Below are 22,439 nucleotides of genomic sequence, written 5' to 3'. Positions count from 1 at the left end.
TATTAGACTTTTTTTTGTTATATATGAATACAAATGATTAAACTAACCAAATGATTTACCATAAACTTGGTCTCTGAAGAATGAAAAATCGAATGTTAAGAATAAACATTTTATATGCTGTTAGTAAAGAAGGAGAAATATAAAAAATGCTTAAATGATTAGGACACTCAAATTTGTGCACCAGTACTCGCACAGTCGTATATAATGACTTCATGTATGAAATTTCCCTGAGATCAATAAAAAATACTTTGGTAATGATGTGATTAACACCTAAAGCGCGATGCCCTCAAACAAAACGCGCCCAGCGGTGGTGGGTCTGATCTGACCCAGTACAGAAATCGCCTTTTAGACGTTTTTTGTCGGGTTTTTATATTTTATATATTAATCAAAATAGGCTACATAGCAATAGGATAATGTGTCATAAGTTTTGTATGAGAATTTTCAAGTTTTTGATAGTTTTGAATTTAAATTATCCAAGCGCTTCATTTTACATGCGAACTCGACCGAGCGCAGCTGCTAACTACCACCGCGTAGCATGTCGCATCCGCGTGAGGCATGATCGGCATGAAGCAGTGGTTGTAAACATGTTTATTTTTACTGAATTCAAATAATTTGTGTTTTTAATTTTTTAACTATATTTTAAGTCAACATCATAAAAGATAGAATTTTTAACTTTTATTTGTTATCTTCAAATATAAAACGTGGCGGTTAGCTCCAAAAACCACAAAATGATTCTGGGATTTTGACTTGAGTTCATAATTCAAGATAAATTTTTGTCCATAATGCAATTAAAATTTATTTTAAATACAGTGAAAATGGTAAATTTTTCATTGAAAAATATAAACAGAATTGCCCAAAATGGTGTAAATATTCATTTAATGTTCGCCATTTCTTACATAGATTTGCGGGTCTTAGAAATTATGAATATAATTTTGTACGGTACTAAATAAAACTAATTTTTGGGTATAAATTATTTTTATATACAAGTTCGTTAGACATAATAGGTAACAAATTTAATTTTAATATTGACAAGTAAATTATTATCAAAAAATCAGAAGACAATCGCTACTTTTCTTGTTAAAATCGATGTCTTCATCACTTACTGATATTTCTTACAAAATCAAGTTTTCTGTTTCACTTTAAAATTCTGTATCTAAGGTTTTTGAATTCTAAATCACTGTCATCTACACTACTTTCTCACTTTTCTTTCAATTTTAGAACTGTCCAAAAGTCGTCCAATCTCGTTATGAGATATTTATTTTTTTCCTGCCATTCATTGTGGTAAAGTGTCGTAAAGATTTTTTTTTTAAAAACTAGAAATTGTTCAAACATAAAACAGTTTATTGTGAAGTTTTGAAGTTAGTAACTTTGTGTATGTCGGTGTTGTATATATACATAAATCTATTATATACTATATATTACCACTATTTGTGGTATTTTCTAAGTAAAACTTAAATTAAAAATGGTTAGATTTTACCAAAAAGTAACTGCCGAATCAATTTATGAAAATATTAACAACTTATGTAATAATTACACTTTTTTAAACGTGATCCTTAGTATTTTTCATACAAGTAAACAAATAAATCAGTTTAAAACGAATGTAAAAAAAACAATACACAGAATCAATCGCCAAAGATTGACAATGTTTGCTTTTGTTTTGGGGAGTTCGAGGGCACGGCAGACGGCACACTAACACATTGATAGCGAACAACTGACCTTACTCAATATGATTTTTGATCTTTTATTTGTTCTTTTTTTTTAAATAACTCATTCGAATCTGGTCCGATAATTTTTGTTTATATCTCAATTTGTAGGTAATTGTTTGAAGAACGATTACACTGAAGGAAAACGACGTAAAAAAATTACCTATTAAGTAATTAATAATTTTCCGCGATGGTGGGTCTGATCAGACCCACCATCGCAGAGGAGGTGTTAATATTTAAAGTATCTTCACTGATACGAAACATCCATCGTTTTTCATACGAAAGAAGATGGAAGTCTGAGCTTAAAACTTGCTTCTAACTTCTAACTTCTAAGTGCTTAAAACTTGACAATTAGCTAGCTAAGTAATCACTTTGTACATGAGTGTTATTAAATAGTCCAATTATAAATATCAAAAAATTGAAATGTTATTATATTCTACAAATGTTTTTTTTCCTCAAAAATGTATATGAAATTATTTTTAATGAATCTCGCCTACATGTTTAATTGAAGAAAGCTATAAGCACCATCAACCGAACTTCCTCTTATATTAAAATAACATATGAAAGAAAACAATGGTAACATATGAAATCTAATGCTAACATATGAAAGAAAATCTACGCCATAGCTTATATTCATCTTTCTAAAAATGTTGAAATAAGGATATACGAGTATAACAATGGGCAGAATGGTGAACATTGACACTAATAAAATGATTAAAGAAAACACTTGTTTTTTACCACTTGAGTTTTATTAAAGACTACATGTTTCAGAAGTTAAACTTCCATCATTCAGGTCTGTATAATAACTAAAATATAAAATAGTTCTTTAAATAAGGAGAGGGGAAAGTAAAGGGAAAGGGTTAGTCAAGGGGCGGAGTTTGAAAACAAAGGAAAAATGGAAATTTATTTAATTTGCAAATCACATAATAGATACTAATCACTCATTTCACTCTCATAAATTAAAATTATTACACCTTGTTCCATATAAAGGCCAAATTATGAATTATCTTGAAAATTTAGAAATCCAAAAAAACCTTAATTCTAATAATAATTAATTAAATAATATATTGTTTCAAAATTCTTCCCCGTTGCTTTCCATTTTTCCTTTGTTTTCAAACTCCGCCCCTTGACTAACCCTTTCCCTTTACTTTCCCCTCTCCTTATTTATAGAACAATTTTATATTTTATATTTTAGTTATTATACAGACCTGAATGATGGAAGTTTAACTTCTGAAACATGTAGTCTATAATAAAACTCAAGTGGTAAAAAACAAGTGTTTTCTTTAATCATTGTAACATGTCTTACCACAAAGTTAATGCCGAAACAATAAATAAAAATGACACTAATAAATACACACTTCTTTATTGATCCGTAAGGTATTCAAATTAAAACTCCAGTGTCTGAATGAAAATTCAAGAATTGTATGTTATCTATTTTATCAAGAGTCTTTTGCTCATTAAAATAAAAGCGGTCCAGTCAAACGATTCGTAGAACGGATTAGTCATCCGTTGGCGATTTTGTCACATTTAGTATATTTGCGAGTGCTAAATCATGTTAGGACACAATGCGACAGAGTACGAGCGACGGGCGATTTAATTTTGTATCCGACAAGGGACGTGTCACGAGGGAGAATTGATGGCGCAACACTTATTCCGACATTGGTTCGATAAGATTAGCCAATAACAATGTATCAATGATTATCGGCGGCTGATAATTCGCCAATCGCCGTTATTCCGCGCACACGTGACGCCTTTGACTCTCGTTTTGTCCAATAAATTGAATTAATGAGCTTTCAAATAAATTGACGAGATAGCATCGGGCGTCTATTGTTTACGAAATGGCAATGTGTAGCGCTTATTAGGGACCATTATGGGTAAACTATCAATAGGACTAGGAATACTAACACCCCTGTATGGCCCTACTAACTAGCCCCCGGGATGTATCGACATCCACGGTCGTCAAACCGCCTTTTCGTAACAAGTTTACATGGAAAATATTTATAAATTAAATATAAATAAAACGCTTGCTTTTACCACCTGAGTATTATATTTTAACGACTAGTTTTAGAAGCTACAGGTGCTTCTACCTACGGGTTTGAATATAAACTAAATTTGAATTCAAACAAAATTCGGAAGCATCTGTACCTTCCAAATCTAGTCGTTAAATATGTAATAATTAAGTGGTAAAAAATCAAGTGTTTTACCAAAAAAAAGTAATCATGTCTTACCTCAACGTGAATGCCGAAACAACAAATAACATGAAAATATTTATTAAGTTTTCACAAAAAAAATCGAAACAAGTAATTGTTTAAAAAAAACTTATTTTTACTCAAACCCTCATCCGCACCCCAATGATGCATAGGGTACTGAATCATATAACGAAGTGTAATCTTGTTGTAAAAACATGAAGAAAAGGTGATCAACCCTCCGCTTCAGGTACCAGTCCAGAGTAATATTGAATAAATATTAGAGTAAATGATCACTTACATTTATTTGAACCCCCCTGGGAATCGATTCCGGGACCTTCAGTAAGGTAGCCGAGCGTACTGACTACTACACCATACAGCCAGATAAAAATTGGCTACAACTGAATATTAAAACATTCTTTAACAATTATAATGTTATTGTTTTCTACATTATAATTTACATACTTTATAATTTCATTTCCTCTACGGTTTTCACGATTTCATATTATTTCCGAATTTACACTACGACTTTTCCTTTTCTTTTTATCTAAGAAATGTAAATATATTTTCTTATTATAGATACGCGTGTTTCCAATTCGTTGGCAAACCTTTCTGGTGATACATCTAGGCCTGAGATTTATCAATACTTTACAGATGTGTAAAAACCTATTGCTTCTATATATTGGCCCAAAGCACTGAGACACGCACGTAGAACGAACAATGGCTAACTTAAAAGTATTTTATTAGCTATGACGCCCTATCCGCTTGACATTTCGAGCTAGTGTCTAAAAGTCATCGGATCAAACTTTTGAAAGAAAGTTAATATTCTTGAATTTTAAAAATGCTGTTATGCATAAATACATTCGCACATTATCGTATCTTTAAATAATTGCTAAATCTCTTAATATTTTAAAAGTGAATGTGTTAGTTTTTTTTTGTTTTTTTTTTAATAAACTTGATAAAAGTAAACTTAATTAAAATTTCGGACAACATTTTGAGTGTGTCGAAATATTTGTTCACAAATCTGGATTATTTCCAATTATAGAAGTCATTTTTATGTTCAGATGGTATGATTAAAAATGTGACACATTTCATTTGATGAAGTTGAAAAGAAAAAAGTGTACATTACTCAAAATATTACATATATTCAGAAGTATTGTGTATAAAATAAATAAATTTGGAATATTGTATTTAAAATAGATTTCACCTTATTCTTTTATTGTAAAATAAAAAAAATGCGGTCTATAGAAGTCATTTTTCATAACAAATTAATGATTTTATCTCGACGAAACCTTTTTTTTAAACGTTTATAATTTAAAAAATTCATGATATAATTTTGAATTATTCTCAAAATTATGAAATTTTTATTATCAATTACTATAAATAATGTTTATATGTTGAATTTTTATCGCTAGGAAGCACTTTGTTAAATATGAAATACTGTGAACGTAGATCATCATTTTAATATTATAACGTACTTAGGAAAACTTGCTATTATGTAGTGCTAACGAGGGAGGTCTTGAAACAGGTGCATTGTAAACCTAGCTCTTTTTTAAACCTAAAAAAATTACCCTGAGAAGAGGTGGTAATTAGGGCCGTCCATTCTAAGAGTAAGAAAAGACGGAGAATAGCAATACGTTTACAGGTTTACCAGGGATTTTTATTTTTTTTTGTAATCGGGGATGTTTTGTATAACAACAAAAAAACTTGTGTATTCTGAATCGGCATTTAATTTGTAAAATTCCTAATACAAACCAAAACACGATTTTTAATTCTACAGAATAAAAGAAAAACTCATTATTTCTTAATTATATATATTTATAAATAAAAAATATAAATAAATAGATTGCGTAGCAAGATTCAAGTAGCAATAGGCAGGACATTTAGCAAGACAAAATTCGACAAGATGGACCCGTAAAATTTTATGATGGAGACCTTGCGAGAGTAAAAAAGACGTCGAAAGACCTCAAAATAGATGGTTCGATGACATAGCTGCTGTGATGGGTAAAAACTGTATGCAAACAGAACACACTGTAAAAATTGAAAGGATAAGGAAGAAACCTATATCTAGCAGTAGGGGACTGAAGGCTAAAGAAAAAAAATCCTATTTCTAAAAGATTTCAATTATTTTTGTTTAAAACAATGTAAAGAATATCAAGCACTTTATACAAACTTTTGATCTTTTTTTGAAAGGATAAATCAAAATTAACTTCCTTTTACAATTTTGTATAACATAATTGTTTAATATTACGCTAAAGATATAATACCAAACTTGTGTTGAACACTTGAGTTTAGTCAATTACTTATAAAGAATGCCAGTTCTTACTGGTAGGTAAGTGTGTTTATTGAAAGTTTGCTTTGAAAATGGCTTTCAAAAGTTTGTGCAAAACAGCAACTAGAAGGTAATTAACCTTGTGTTTTTAAAAATTATATTGCTTCCTCCGTGTATAAACAAAACTTTTAATTGGCCTTAATCAAAGCACTTCCCACAACTTGTATTCCTGCCGCGCGAAATAAGTTTGGTAAGATGAAATTATTTTTAAGGCTGTGAATGCCCCCGTTCTTCGCTTATATTATTGTTTCTAATAAGCTAAGAGGATTTTCCAATCAACGCTAAATTTGTTTCGAAGCTTCAACTTAACGGTTTTCTAATAATTTCTATAAAGTGTGTTTTCGATAACAATTGTTCAATTCGTAAAAGACGTGAGTCATTGTCATCACATTATCCTGGTTTCATTTTTTGATCAGGATTAAATTAAAACCATTAACATATTATTTAAATACTTAAAGCGTTATTTTTACAATATTTAGTATAATAAATTATATTAATGCTTAATATTGAATATTTTATTATATTTAATATTGCAATACTTAAGTAATATTAGTATATAACCACTCACCAAGATTGTAGTCTACCTGTTTCAAGACAATCACTAGACTAGCATGCAAAAAACACTATATGTCCAAATCAATTTTTCAAGAATTATATAAAATATTCATCACCATGTGATCTTCCGCAACCAGTTAACTAAAATTTTAGTGGAAATTTATATACAGATTTAAGTATTGATAGTTGACGCATATTTTTTTTCAAGATTGAATTTTTCTTCTTTTGAAAATTGGCATACCTATGTAACTTCAATAGAACTTACATATTTTAATTATAATATAATTTTTATTTCATATTTATATACATCATTCAACAGAATTATGTATTTAAGATTTTTAAAAATGTGACTGAATAACAACATTATTTATTTTTTAAATGTATGCATAATTATGATTTCGATTCAATATGGATGAAAAACTGAATCAAGAAGAAAATATAAGTCTGAAATCACCAAGACCTACGACCTGTAATTAAATTTTTAAAGTGATATTTTACACAAACGTTAAACATTCACCATTATATCGATTATTAACAATCGTGTGACTAAAATTTAACACACATTGCAAGACTTAACACTCAATTTTTTGTTCAAATAAACTTCATAAGCAATATCAATGCTTGCAGTTAGCAAAAACCTTAAATAATGCATTTCAGATCATTTTCCGAATTATTTCACACACTAGAAAACGCCTGAAAGTTTCATTTTTAAATTAATAGATTTTTAAATGAATCTCTCAAGTATAATAAGTCCCCAGTTGTCTTTGTTATTCCGGTGCAGGCCACCACAGAGCTTCGCATTAAATTTTTATAAGCTGTCAAGTGCAGAGAGCACTGCAACGGAACACGCCCCGCGGTGGCATCAATTTATTCATTCATCCCTAGACCAATAATTCTCCTCAGGGTGCCGGGGAACAAGCGCTATTCTAGACGGGCACCAGATATTACAGGTATAAGGAAACTTATCTAGTCTACTCGTATATCTGGAAACACTCAGCTTTCACATCCACTGCTTTTTATGTGCTCCTGGTGAAATAATATGAATAAAATTATTTTTCGTATCCAAACGATCCATTTCTTAAATCTTGTTGCACCACTTTCTAAGATATTAGCATTTTTTATAAAGATATTACAGGTATAAGATGGAAAACTTATCTAGTCTACTCGTTTCTCTGGAAATACTCAGCTTTCATATAATTCATTCAAACCCTTAACCGCACACCAGTGGTTCATAGGGCACTGCATCGTATAAAAGCAGTGTTATCTTGATCGTTAACACATGAAGAAAAGGTGATCAGCCTTCCGCTTCAGGTACCAGTCCAGGGTAATATGGAATAAATATGAGAGTGAAAAAATCACTTATATTTATTTGACCCCCCTGGGAATCGAACCCGGGACCTCCAGAACGGTAGCCGAGCGTGCTGACCATTACACTACGAAGGCGGACATATCAACTGTACTTTATTCATATTTTTAACAGAATGGAGTTACAGCTATCGGATGTAAGATCGCCACACATTTAGGAAATCCATTCTTGCAGCAGTCGATTTCTAGGCCGTCTCTAGGCTCGGCAATTCAGAAGGTAGATGCGTTTACTCCCAAAAATATTATGCTTTGGGTATATTTGTAATCTCTTGTACGCAATTAAGTGACAAAGTATTTTTGATACCTCGAGAAATTCTGTTTGCTAATAAATCTCTCTGTTACCTCCAGAAATAACATGTCAATTGATTACGTAGTTAAAAATATATATGCGCTTCTCCGCAGGGGTAGGCAGAGATAGAACGCCACACCACCCTGTCTTTACAAACATTCTTCGCCTCTTCCACGTTCATGCATCTCCTCATACATACCCGCCGATTGTTACAAATAATATGTATACAAAGAATTTTAAAATTCAAATGTAACTTTGTTTTAAAATCACTATAAATATTTTATTATAACTTAATTATAATGTCTACCGGTTTCGAAGCTAACCGCTTCTTTATCCAGACTGATTAATACTATCGTATTCAAGACTGATTAATATATAGTATTAATCAGTCTTGATAAAGAAGCGGTTAGCTTCGAAACCGGTAGACATTATAATTAAGTTATAAGAAAACATTTATAGTGATTTTCAAAACAAAGTAACATTTTAATTATAAAATGGAAAATCACAAAGTTAATGCTTCAAATATAAATTATATTAAGAATTTTATTGAAATTATTGAATAAAACTCATAATATCTTTAAACAGTAATTTTTAATTAGTTGTGTTAAGTATTAAATGTGGTAGATATTTATGATCCACCCTATAAGGAAAAACGTACTGCGAATTTCTAGTATTTTTGTATCCATCACAAGCTCTTTTGTATTCCAAATCACTATTCTAAATTTCGTACTGTGATTTAAATTTCAAATCTATAAGCCGAACGGACATGTTGTTCTAGCCTAGCCTGTTATTCTCTAGTAGTTGGCGTGTGCTGTATCGTTTTACGATTTATGATAGAGTAAAAAAAAACAAAATAATGATACGTTGTGATCCTGATTCAATAAACATGAACTTTTTTATTTTAACAAATTTGAGCACATTGACAGATTATCGCTATAAAATTGTTCTAAATAATTTTTTTCCTTAAAAAAAATACGTAGTACGAATCAAACATTGAGAAATGGGCAATATCTGTATATGATTATTACAAACATTAAATTTATTTTCCATATTTTGATAAATTATTTATATATTTTTTAATTTGTTATACAAATATTATTTTTTATCATTTTTTATAAGGCCAGCTAAAGTGAACAAAACACATTTGGTTAGATTCAGCGTGGTGGCATCACTTTAGTTTCTTTTGCAAAATGAATGGAAATATGGAATTCTTAATTTATGGGTAATTTCATGAGATTCATAATAATCAGGAATAAAAAAGCTATTTGACTGATATCGTACACGGAATAAAATTGTACAAGATTAATGTGTTAAATTTAATATTCATTTTAATGTTTTGGTGTATTCGTGCATACTGTTTTAACAACTATAAAATTTTAACCAACCCACAAGGGATAGCTCTATTTAAATTCACAATGTATGATTCTGTCGATTTTTTAAAAACAGAATTTCGAAAAAAAAACGATCTCTACCCATGAGTATTTATTTTTGTTATGTTATTGCGGTTTAAGCTTTTTTTATGCATGATTAAGATTTCCAAATACTTGAAAGTGGTCAGATCAGGAGTCGAAAAAATCGGCGGGTATGTTTGAGGAGATGCATAAATGTGAAAGAAGCGAAGATATGCAAAGACGGATTAGTACCGCATTCTATTCTCTGTCCCTATCTCCGTGGAGAAGTGACGACTAGTTTGTAAGTTTATGTTATTACTGTTTCTAATAAGTGTATTTATCTTCAACTGCAATTTTGGAAAATTATATTTTTTTTATAATAATGACATATTTTGTTCACGTGTAAAATTCACCAATTCTACCCATTATTAACAAACACACTACTAAAATTCTTGGAAGTTTTATATATACAATCCAATTTCGAAACATTGTTCTTGAATTACTAGAACATCATTAGAGAAATCTCTTAGATGAAAATAATCTTTTTATTGAGCAGAAACTCTTTTATTAGGAGGTCCGAATCCTTGAGTATAATCACATACATGAGAAACGCCATACATATTTTTGTTAATTTCACTCAATTTATTATCATTATTAGCTGACTAATCTGAGGGTACAATATTTTGTCAATTCACATAGTAAAATAAAACATTATGTGTAAAGTATTAAATTTATCAATTTCCCAACAAACTCGCCGAAAGTAGCATATCAAAATGAGATATGTATCGTTTAAGTCGAAAATATTTCTGCTGACTCCACTCTTCAGTCACTAATGCACGAACACAAGTCTACATTGTGTTAGCCCCCACATGTCGGTTCGAGTTCCTAATAACGTGTGGGATCCGCGAGTATCATGGTTCGTTACTGCTGCATCCAGTCCCCGATGCGACCTTCGAGCCAACAATTCCGCCACTTTGTAGAATTTGATCATAAGAATTCAGCTGATTCAATATACGAGTGGGAATGGCGATTTTGAATTTTCTGAGCTTCTCATGAAAATATTTACACCACGTTCTGTAATATTTCCTGAAGAAAATGTGAAGACTTCATGAAAATAACGCTCAAACTTGTTTTTCTTTGTGAGTAAACAACTTAGTTTTGTAAACGGTTGAAATGTTTATATAGTATATATATATATATATATATATATATATATATATATATATTATATATATATATATATATATATATATATATATATATATATATATATATATATATATATATATATATATATATATATATTAATATATTTATATATACATATATATAATATATATATATATATATATATATATATATATATATATATATATATATATATATATATATATATATATATATATATATATATACATATATATACAAACATAAATGTCTAAAATATTTACAATATTTATATTAACGTGACGTTTATATTCTCGCATTGTAAATAAAGAATACGAAGCTTATACTCGTACAACTAACGGAAGATGTTAGTTATTATGATGTAAACTCTTTTTAAAAAATATTTTATCATGTTTTCTAAAACCTGGTAAAAACTACTAAAATATGTACTTTTTGGGGAGTTCATTGATTTTTTTAAAATTAATTTGAACGCAAAAGAGTGATATTATAATGCCCCATAATTTTAAAACAAACTAATCGAAAAATAATTCGAGACGTGTAAACTAAGTGTGACAAAAACACGCGATTTTAAGCGTATTGTTACGATATTGATTCTACATAATTCGCCGTGTACAGCTTGGCCTACTAAACTACCCACTTTCTACACCTTCCCCACCTATAGCCACCCTTATAATCCCAAATTATGGCGTCACTCTTACATCATCACGTCATGTGTGCCATAAGCTCATGGGAACCCGAACGTGCTATTTTACTGGCGTGTTAATTATGCGTTGTATTTTTATCTCGCGGCTTAAAAATTCTTTCTGCGGATACACACATATTTTTATATTTTTTCAGATACTTTTTTCTTCATAAAACAGTAATATCTTTCACCTCGAACTACTTCTTTTTCACTATCTGTATCTCGTCAAACATATTCTACCACTTTACTTCGCGGCAAACGCCTTGGCTAGTGGGTAGTGTAAACGCTCGACTCAAAACTGACGTCGTGGGTTCATTTCTTCAATAAATTCAAAATATATAATGGTCCGTCTTGGTCCTTTTTTCTTTATTGTATTGTATTTTATTATTTGTATGTTATGTAAATAAAAAGTTTTTTAAATTCTGCGGTAAGATGCCTTTCAATAGCCTAATGGCTAACAAGCAGGCTGCTTTAGCGTAAAGAGGAGGTTAGTGCAAGAATAGAGGGTTCGATTCCTGACAAAATCAATTTTCCATTTAAAAATCGAGTTTTTTATCCTGGTTAATACTGAGAACTCAAAGCCAGAAGTTCTATGATCGTTCCCACTATACCACTACCTACTGTTTGTATTTTTTTCATATGGAGCCGCAAAGGAGTACAAAAACTATTCAACTTTTTAATATTTCTGTAATTTTACTAACACAAATATTTCATTATTTATAAAAATAATGGTCCGAGTGTAAGTGACGTATTTTAACATCAACATTCCCTATTCATAGTTTCTTACCTACTGGGAAGCCTCTTTTATAGAGGTTTTACGGGTTAATACATGCAAAATAAAAATATTATTTCATTTTAAGGTATAGAAAAAATTAGAACCTCAGAATTGCCTCACTTACCTTTCGTTTGAAATTACCGATAAAGTAATACAACGCGTCCATCTGCTATACTACTATTGCGCTACATGGGTACAAAATGGAGTCTTAATACATAGGAAAAAGGAATCGAGGTTTTAATCACATTATTTTAAATACGTTTTATCAGATGACTAAATATCTATGTACATATCACCAAAACAGAAAATATGCGAAATATAAGTAAAGTTTAAAAAAAATATGAATTTTGCGCATGTCGATTCAAGTGTCATTATTCGCTATAGAGCTTCGTGTCTGCAAATTGAATGTTCTGCTAATGTTAATGTAATAGTACTCTGACATGAATCGCCGATAAAAATGTAAACTGCCCGATATTGTGACTGTCGCTTATGACTTAAATCCGACATGAATCGCGTGCTCCTCGATGGCACGACACGTGCGACAGATACATATTGCCGGACGAATAACGAACATTACAATATGCACGTCGCTTAACCGCTCATTTTCCGGTAAATAATGACTGTCCGTTTAGTGTGATAATCTGAACATGTTTCGTACAAGTAAATTTTAATTGAGCCCTGGTTTGATACAAAACCGATAAAAATAATGTAATTTTTAGAATTCAAGTTGTTATAATATTTATGCTTATATTTGAATTCGGACTGGTATTCCTATACGTTTGTATATATTATGAGCACTTATGTTAGTATAATTTATGTTTTAAGCACTAACTTTGTGATTTTCTATTTTAAAATTAACATGTAACTTTGTTTTAAAATCACGATAAATATTTTATTATAACTTAAATATAATGTCTACCGGTTTTTATCAACACTTATTAATCAGTCTTGATAAAGAAGCGGTTAGCTTAGAAACCGGTGGACATTATATTTAAGTTATAATAAAATATTTAAAGTAATTTTTAAACAAAGTTACATTTTAATTATACTTATGTAAGACTAAAAATCACTTTTTTATCGGTGTAAGTTTATAATCTTATGTATATACGTGTAACATTCATCACTTTTTATTAATTCGGCATTAACTTTGTGGAATGACATGTTGATTTTTTTTTTAATAAATTACAAGAGTTTAATTTTTAAAAAAAATGTTAAGTACTTTTAATTTTCACCTGTAGATGAAAACATCTGTAAGTTTTCAAATTCAGTCGTGAATAAAAATTAAACTCATTAAGTTGTTTATTAAAAACGTTTAATTTTTTTAAAATATTCATCACTTTACCCACGATAGACATCCATAATACTGGAATTCGGAATGGTTAGTTTAGTTATCTAAAAATTTTAAGACTCTAATTTTGTAAGCTAAAACCATGAGATGTATTATTGCATCTCATGGTCTCCAACACTATTATCAGACTAACAGATTATTATAAGAACTTAATAAAAAGGTTTTTTTATTTAATATGTTCACTTAAACACTTTTATTATATCCTTTAACATGTAAAAAAAATATTACCATTGAAAAAAGTGTAATTTTTTAAATTTTTTATATTTATTTAATAATTATTTATATTCAAAGCATTTACTTTGTGGTCAAACATTTTAATTGATATTAGTAATGTTAGTAAATAACCACTCACCGACTACTTCTGTCTACCGGTTTCGAGACGTACCCGTCTCTTCGTCAGGACAAACACTACAATTTAACAATCATGCGAACAACACTACACCACACCCACTTAGTACTATTCACATACACTATCACTACACATGCAAAACATGCAGAGCGAGTTGTTAGTCCCACCATGCTTTTGGGAAAGTTTCCCAAAAGCATGGTGGGACTAACAACTCGCTCTGCATGTTTTGCATGTGTAGTGATAGTGTATGTGAATAGTACTAAGTGGGTGTGGTGTAGTGTTGTTCGCATGATTGTTAAATTGTAGTGTTTGTCCTGACGAAGAGACGGGTACGTCTCGAAACCGGTAGACAGAAGTAGTCGGTGAGTGGTTATTTACTAACATTACTAATATCAATTTTATTTAATAATTTTATTTTTTTAAATAATTAACAGTACGAGGACGACCGAAAAAGACTTGGCACGATCAGATCAATCAAAACCTAAAATCTGGCGGTGTCAAAAGTCTGCGTAGTCTCGTAATAGTAGTAGTAGTTTATTTTGTACTTAACACGGAAAAAAGTAAATTTAAAAAAAATTACTCGTTCTTTACAATTTGTTAACATCATTTAATATTCAATGAATGTGTTTTATAAATTTCCTTCTTAAAACAATGACATGAACGTTCTTATTCCAATGGTGCATAGGGCACTGCTTCGTACACACACATTGTTATCTTAATCATTAACCACACGAAAGAAATGTGATCAGCCCTGCACTTCAAGTACCAGTCCAGGATAATATTATATAAGTACTACGGCGAAAGATAAATTATTTTACATTTATTTTAATAACCCGTGGGCATCAAACCTGAGGATGCAGCTTAATTGCCAAACACGCTAACCTCTACACTATGTGCTGTATAAAATATGAAAATAATGTTCGTTATATCAGTTCTTTACAATCAGTTTCAGTGGTAAAAAATAAAATTTATTATTAAACAGTTCATTCTCTTGTTACCACGTTCGGAACACTCACTAATTTATATCACTCTTTAATATTTTCAAATTGAATTATTAATAATTGTTCAAATGAAAATTTTCACTGAGCATGCTGGTTAAAATAATTTATTCATTCATTGCCTTATATTTTTGACATGTTTGGAATAATAACTAATGGTAATTGTCGAAATTTTTGCAATATTTTTCTCAACTAACTATCACGCCCCTTCTCCGCAGGAGTAGGCAGAGATAATAGAATGCCACACCAATCTGTCGATGCAAATAATCTTTGCCTCTTCCACATTTATGCATCTCCTCATTTATCTCCAAAAACCCTTATCCGCACCCTATGGTGCATAGGGCACTGCATCATATAAACGCGGTGTAATCTTGATCATTTACACATGAAGGAAATGAAATCAGCCCTCCGCTTTAGGTACGAGTGAAGGGTTATATTGAATAAATATAAGAGTGAAAAAATCACTTATATTTATTTGACCCCCCTGGGAGTTGAACCCGGGACCTCCAGTATGGGTATCGACCGTGCTGGCCATTACACTACGGAGGCGGACAAAATACATACCCGCCGATTATTCCAATTCCTGACCTGACCACTTTAAAGTATTTGAAATACTTGATCATGCCAAGTTTCCTCGGTTTTCTTCTGCTTCTGTTACCATTCAATTCCATTTTCATTTTCATTTACGTTGAAATGTCAAAAAGTACCTGCATATTTGCTTTTGTTATGTGATTTTTCATACTTGACATATCCATAACAACTTTTCAAAGTATTAAACACTTGAATCACTATATTGAAAACATGGTTTAAAGCCATTTCGTATTCCTGTTAAAATGCGGGCGGAACACAAAGCCAATTGAGGCAATATTTAAATCCCTGCGGTACTTCAACTAGCTAATGCATGGAACATGCTAGGGCATGCACACTGAATGTTCACTGAGAAAGGCAATAAGAGCTGTTTTCCCGTTTAATAATTTATCATTCGCTTCACCGTTTAGCACAGATTCTCATTACCGTTTCCCAGGACTTTACCTAACGCGGACGTGACTCGACGCGCTAATTCTCTGCGTGATTTTCCTCTTACCTACTTTCCTGCGCTTTTTGTATTTGCATATCAAAATGGAAGTGAAAAATAAATTTGAAAAATTCAAATATTTTTTATTGAAAATATGATAAAACCTATTTAATTTTAGATACAGGGCTTACGACTCATGTCAGTAAATGCCCAGAGTTCCATTTTCTTTTTCACATATGTTGAGACATCAATAAAAAAAATTGATACAAACCCTTGGAACAAACTCCTTTTTGGAGTTTGAGATCAAATATTTGAACACTTTTAACAACGATTTCGGTAATCGGTCACATATATTTTTTAATATATATTTAAAAAAACATATATATTTATTTTTAGGTGTCTCCTTGTATGTTAAATTATGCAGAAAGAATCTTAACTATATTTTTTTGTACTTAAAACTTACTCATTAGTCATAGATGGTGCTAAAGAAGTAGCATGCGTCAGATATTTTTGATTGAAGCATAAACATAACTTCCGAAATTTGAGTAGTGTGGTTGTCAAACATAGGTATAACGGTAAATGTTGTGCATGTTTATAATGATGACCTAACCATCCTGTGACAGATCGTAAGCCTTGTAAATACATACATACATTTTTTTAATTTAAATTTTATATGGTAAATATTACTACTACTACTACCATCACGCCGTTTCCCCGCAGGGGTAGGTAGAGAGGATGGAACGCCACACTCTTCTGTCCTGACATACACTCCTCGCCTCCTTCACATCCATACATCTAGTCATACATGCCCTCCGATTACGCAGACTTTTGACACCGCCAGATTTTAGGTTCTGATTGATCTGAATATAAATATTTAATGAAATAGTAAATATTACTATTGTATTTCTCATAATCTATTTTCACTCATGTTTCGATAAATTAAGCATCATTTTCCAACACTGTATGATGCGAAATGCATCAAAATACGTGTCATTTTAGATTGTAAGGAATATTGTTATAGACCAAGTAAAATTCATATTGAAAATGGATAAATATAACCTCAAAATGACTGCCGAAACAATTCATGATCTCCAATGTCCTCCGTCATTTTTTTTGAGATATCAATATATGTCAATAGATATCAATATATGTCAATAGTTATCATAATATATATTTCCTAAGTGGACAAACCCAGATTTGTGAACAAAGATTTGAACACACTCAAAATATTTTGTTTTTTCTATTTGTTATAGGGTGTTCTCTTAAATCACAACGTATCAGCCCGCGTCGTCCGCAGTAACCAAAGTCTTGTACTGCAGCGCGTAGCGAGGCACAGCGCGGGAAGGTATTCCTGCTCCGCCACCAATCCAGAAGGGGAGACAGTCAGCAATGAACTGCACCTCAGAGTCAAGTGTAAGTAGAAACCTTTTTACAAATAACCCTTCTTCCATTGATCAACCAAATTTAAAATATTTGAAGAATAAAAAAGTAACCAACCAGATTTTTTTTATAATAACTAATAATTTATTTTGGCGTTGAATTTGTAGAACTCCATTTTAATTTACGTATGAATTGTCAAATCAAACACAGAGTCTACTAATATTAATTCTTATATGTTTTTTGTTAAAAAAACATATAAGAATTAATATTGTGATAATTGTCTCGCCTAGTTATGGTATTTTTAAACATTTGTTTTTTCAGTATTAATGTTTATGTATTTTTTAAACAATTAATACATAAAATAACTAATTACACCTGAAACATGTATTATATGTAAAAAAATTACTTAGTACTTATTAAACAAGAAACCTAAAAACAAACATGTAATAACTAACTTACCGCAGGGGTAGGCAGATAAAATATAATGCAACATTAATCTGTCTTTGCACACACTCTTTGTCTCTTCCCTTTTTATACGAAAGACGACGGAACATCCCAGGGCTTACGACCTGGCATTTGGTGGGTTTAAGCTATCACTTTATACACGTTGTAACGTTCACCGTTCTCCCAATTATTGAACATCTATATTGCATTAATTCTTGGAACCTGTAATTATCCAATGATCACAGATCCTTACATAAAGGTTTTTGATACGTGAAAAAAGGGAAGAACAATACATGTCTCATATCATGTTGAGATACCTTTGAATAGACATCTCATCCGTAGGGTGAATAATCCAGTATCAGATTTAATAAATAATATTAATATTGTTAAAGGCTTAAAGTTATAAAATTCTTTTTTAAATATAAATAACTTATTTAAAGTATAAATAAAATGTTGTAAAACATATATGGCTGGCTAAGTATTGCACCCACCACTTAGTCAAGCTGGAATAAAGAGTTAAAAAAATAAAATAAAGTAACTGATCACGAAAGCTTTTTATAATTGTTAAACGGTTACAAACCAGTTAAATAATAAGGTACCAATATTTTTTTTAAATCTTAAATCTATAATAAAAAATATTTTCGGGATATTTCATTGAAAAAAGGAGATAATTAAATTTAAAGTATTTTTATATATGTACGCCTAATGTGTGAATATTGTATGGAAATATTCATCCCCCAGTAAAGGCATTCAAGCTGGGTCATTAGTGACTGCCTTCCCATTAACCATTGCTTCCCACGGTGCACAACGCGCCAAGTCATTAGTTCAGGAAAAGTGCTCAAATTGGATATTTAAAAGGTTTGTTTTCCTCCGAAGCTTAGCGCGGTTTATAAAAATATTTTCCAACATTCTCAACTTCAAATTGTTTAAAATGTACATCGTAGTTTTTTTCATACAATTATAAAGCAAAAAGTGTAATGGTATTTTATATAAAATTATTATAAATGAATCCATATCTCAACGTGAACAGAATAAACCCATAAATATGTATATTTTTTGGACATTTATATTTCAAGTGTATTATTAAGTTTTCTTCAATATTTTTTGCAGATACTTTGTGGTACAATAAAACAGCTACCGTGAAAATAATTCAATATTTTACCTTACGAGTATATTTCTGCACAAGACATTCATAAAAAAATAACAATTAAAATTTTAATTGCTATCTAAATACTAATGAAAAATCATACTTATATCTGGTTATTTATAGGGCTTACGATCTTTCATAGGCTGATTTAATAAGCAATCCCTTCATATACGTGTAACATTCACCATTCTACCCATGATTGCCTCCTACTCAAATTTCGGAACTCGTATATCCTTTAACTGAGACGTTCTCTCACATATGGTTGAGTTGAGCAAGCTTTTTACTAAGCAGAAACCCTTAAAAATGTATGTAAGATTTTTCCCGAATTCTTTTACAGCCCGAAGTTTTTCAGAAGACGCCTGAAAATGTGGGAAAGTTCAAAATGTTGTGAATTATGAATTAGGGCTGTTTCATTATTTTTATTTCAATATTTTTTATGCAGTTGCTCCAGTGTGCAAGAAAACTGGTTCAGTAGCAGTTGGAGCAGCGAGAGGGGAAAAGGTTCTAGTATTCTGTGACGTCGATGCTGATCCTCCCGCGAGAGCCTTCAAGTGGAAGTTCAACAATTCTGGAGAAACGCTCAACGTCGGACCAGAAAAATTCTCGTCTAACGGCAGTTCAAGCATACTGGGGTAATAATTTTTTTTCTAGTCTAGCAATTTCAATACTTAAGCTTGAATTTATTTAACATTACTCTGTTAATAAGAAAGTCGTACATCTGGGGTCTAATATTAATAATGCCTTAATCATTTAAATCCTCAGTGACTACACGTAATTGTCAATTCATGAACAATATCTACTTATATTTTACAATATCTATCAAAAATATTTGCTTATAAAATAAGATAAAATAAAAAACTTAGATGGGACTATTTTTTCGTTTATTAATGTAAACACGACTAGTTTCGAGAACTACAGATATTCTCATCAACAGGTGAAAATATAAAAGTGGTATTATAAAAGTGATTCACTTTTATATTTCATACAATACGAAGTCAATAAATATTGTAAATGAAATAGATTAAATATAAATAAACTTTTTTTTCTAAAAAAATAAGTTTAAGGTGTCTCAAATCGTTATTTTCTTTTAATAGTTTTTTATTGTTCAGAAAGTTATATTTTTTCCAATTGATTTCATCAACTCTCTAAGCAGTCAGTCATGTAGAAAAATATTCAGAAGCCGATGAGAAAGCTTTTGATACGGCAAAATTTTTTACGAGTTAATTCTATACATTAAACCATTTTTAGCGCTGTATCTTAATTATTGTATTACGCTAGATTTTTAAGGGTAGGTACTTGATTTTTATTGTACATGCAGATAAACAAAATTTTATTCAAAACATTTGCACTACGTATATATTTTAAAAATGAAAATTAAATTTTCTAAATACAATCATATGAAAGCCTATCGAACAATTTACATACATAAAAATAATAAACTTATTCCTAACTAATTTTCGTTGATTTTTTTTCTTTGCAGTTATACCCCTACAGCTGACCTAGATTATGGGACTCTCTCGTGTACAGCGATGAATGATATTGGACATCAATCTGTTCCTTGTATGTTTCAAATGGTGGCTGCAGGTAAATATCAACAGTTATCGAATTGAAGATAACTTTTAGTACTAACCCCGCTCTTGACATTAAAATAAAATATTTTTCCTAGGAAAACCGCAGCCAGTAGGAAACTGCACCCTCAGTAACCTGACACATGGAATAGCGGAAATAGCTTGCGAAGCTGGTTTTGATGGGGGCCTTCCTCAACAATTCCTTCTCGAAGTCTATAGCGATACCGATGGAACTCCAAGGTTAGTTTAAAAGAAAACTGTCTTATCGTTAATGTAAACTTTAAAAAAATTAATTCGAAATCAGTCTCTTTTAATATTTTTTATATTTTTCTTCATATATATTCCTCTAAAAATTTAGCTACTTTTACGTCCTTTCCTTTGAAAAGTTATTATATTTTAATTGTTTTTTTTTTTCTAACTATATATTGTGTGTATTTCTTGTTAAAAAAAATACATAATTTTTATGTTTTTAAATATTTTTCTAAGAAAAGACTTTCAGAAAAAACCTACAAATCTCAATCTTGTTTTTCTAGGAAAGACGACATTTTCACAAACAACGCTGCTTTATTTTTCATTTTTTTATATATTCTATTTGTGTTATGAAAATTACATAAAGTTTGTTTTTGTCGTGTTGCGTGACATAATAAATAAACAATTCAATGCATCTATGGAAATAAAAATGTAAAAAAATCAATTGTTTATTAAAATCAATAGTGTTTTTTTGTAATGTTGCTTGAGAAAATTAATAAACAGATCAATGCATCTATTGTAAAAAAAAAAACAAAAAAATGGTTACTTAAAATCTTTAAAAAATTTGTTGCAAAGAAACGATAGTGCTTTTTTATTTCTAATTAATGATAACTATTTTTTTTTCGTTATTCAGCATTAAAATGTGATAATTATATTTAAAACTTTTTACCTTGTAGGATGTTTTTCGAATTGTCAGATACGTACATTACACTTTAGCAGCTACTTCCATATTACATAATAATACCCTTTTAAACAATGCCATTTATTTTTTTACAGTCCAGCGTATCTCTAAACTCGCACAGTGTTTGATACATTACAAAAGCAGGGTTGATACTTTAGAACAAATATTAGATGTCAGATAACCCGATAAGTTGACACTTGCGTGGAAAGAGTGGCCATTGTTTATGAAAAGTGACCCCAAAGTTGGTTCGTTTTATTACTTATTCCAGACCCTCAACTTATCCGGGGTCTACCCATTCACCGCGGGTAGGTTTAATTTAGGACCAGCTATTGACGGAATCACACTTTTATTACGGAAATCCTTCATTTTCGGGATATGTTTTAGTCAAAAGCGTAGGTGTACGCCTAGTTCTTTGTTCAAGAATTCCTGGTCCGTAAACGTGGTGCGTAGTTACGGCCAAAGTTTGGAATTAAATTATTTGAAAATCCAATTTCAGTTTTACGCCTTGAATTTTATATTTTCTCTACTAGCTCGTTCTTTCAATTCAATTGTGAATATACCTTTTTAATAATTACTATTTTTTACAAAATAATCGTTTTTTTTTCATTTTTAAATGCTACAAACATAAATGAGCTATTCATTTAATTACTATTATATTTATTACTAATTTATAAAGTTACTAACAAATAGTTAAAATATTATCTATTAGATAAAACATAACTATGAGCTTTTTTACCCCTCATCCACACCCGGTGCATAGGGCACTTCATCGTATGGGCTCAGTGTTATCTTA

General features: G+C 30.4%; 1 protein-coding gene across 1 annotated transcript in view; it reads left to right on the top strand.

The window, feature by feature from the left end:
• LOC148301489 (kin of IRRE-like protein 1) overlaps positions 1–20,955 on the top strand; it is a gene marked incomplete at its 3' end in the record, with an annotated part of 63,916 nt that extends 42,961 nt beyond the window's left edge. The window contains exons 9-12 of the mRNA XM_088273172.1: positions 17,430–17,589; positions 19,590–19,779; positions 20,628–20,731; positions 20,814–20,955. Of these exons, the coding sequence (XP_088129298.1) occupies positions 17,430–17,589; positions 19,590–19,779; positions 20,628–20,731; positions 20,814–20,955 (596 nt within the window). The remainder of the gene's footprint in view (positions 1–17,429; positions 17,590–19,589; positions 19,780–20,627; positions 20,732–20,813) is intronic.
• Positions 20,956–22,439: the final 1,484 nt, after the last annotated feature.

Source organism: Brachycentrus maculatus, unplaced genomic scaffold, assembly GCF_059751285.1.
Source record: "Brachycentrus maculatus isolate JH-2025_06_01 unplaced genomic scaffold, ASM5975128v1 h1tg000556l, whole genome shotgun sequence".
Taxonomy (NCBI): Eukaryota; Metazoa; Arthropoda; class Insecta; order Trichoptera; family Brachycentridae; genus Brachycentrus; species Brachycentrus maculatus.
The sequence above is the reverse complement of the archived record's forward strand: the minus strand, read 5'-3'. Positions and strand labels throughout refer to the sequence as shown.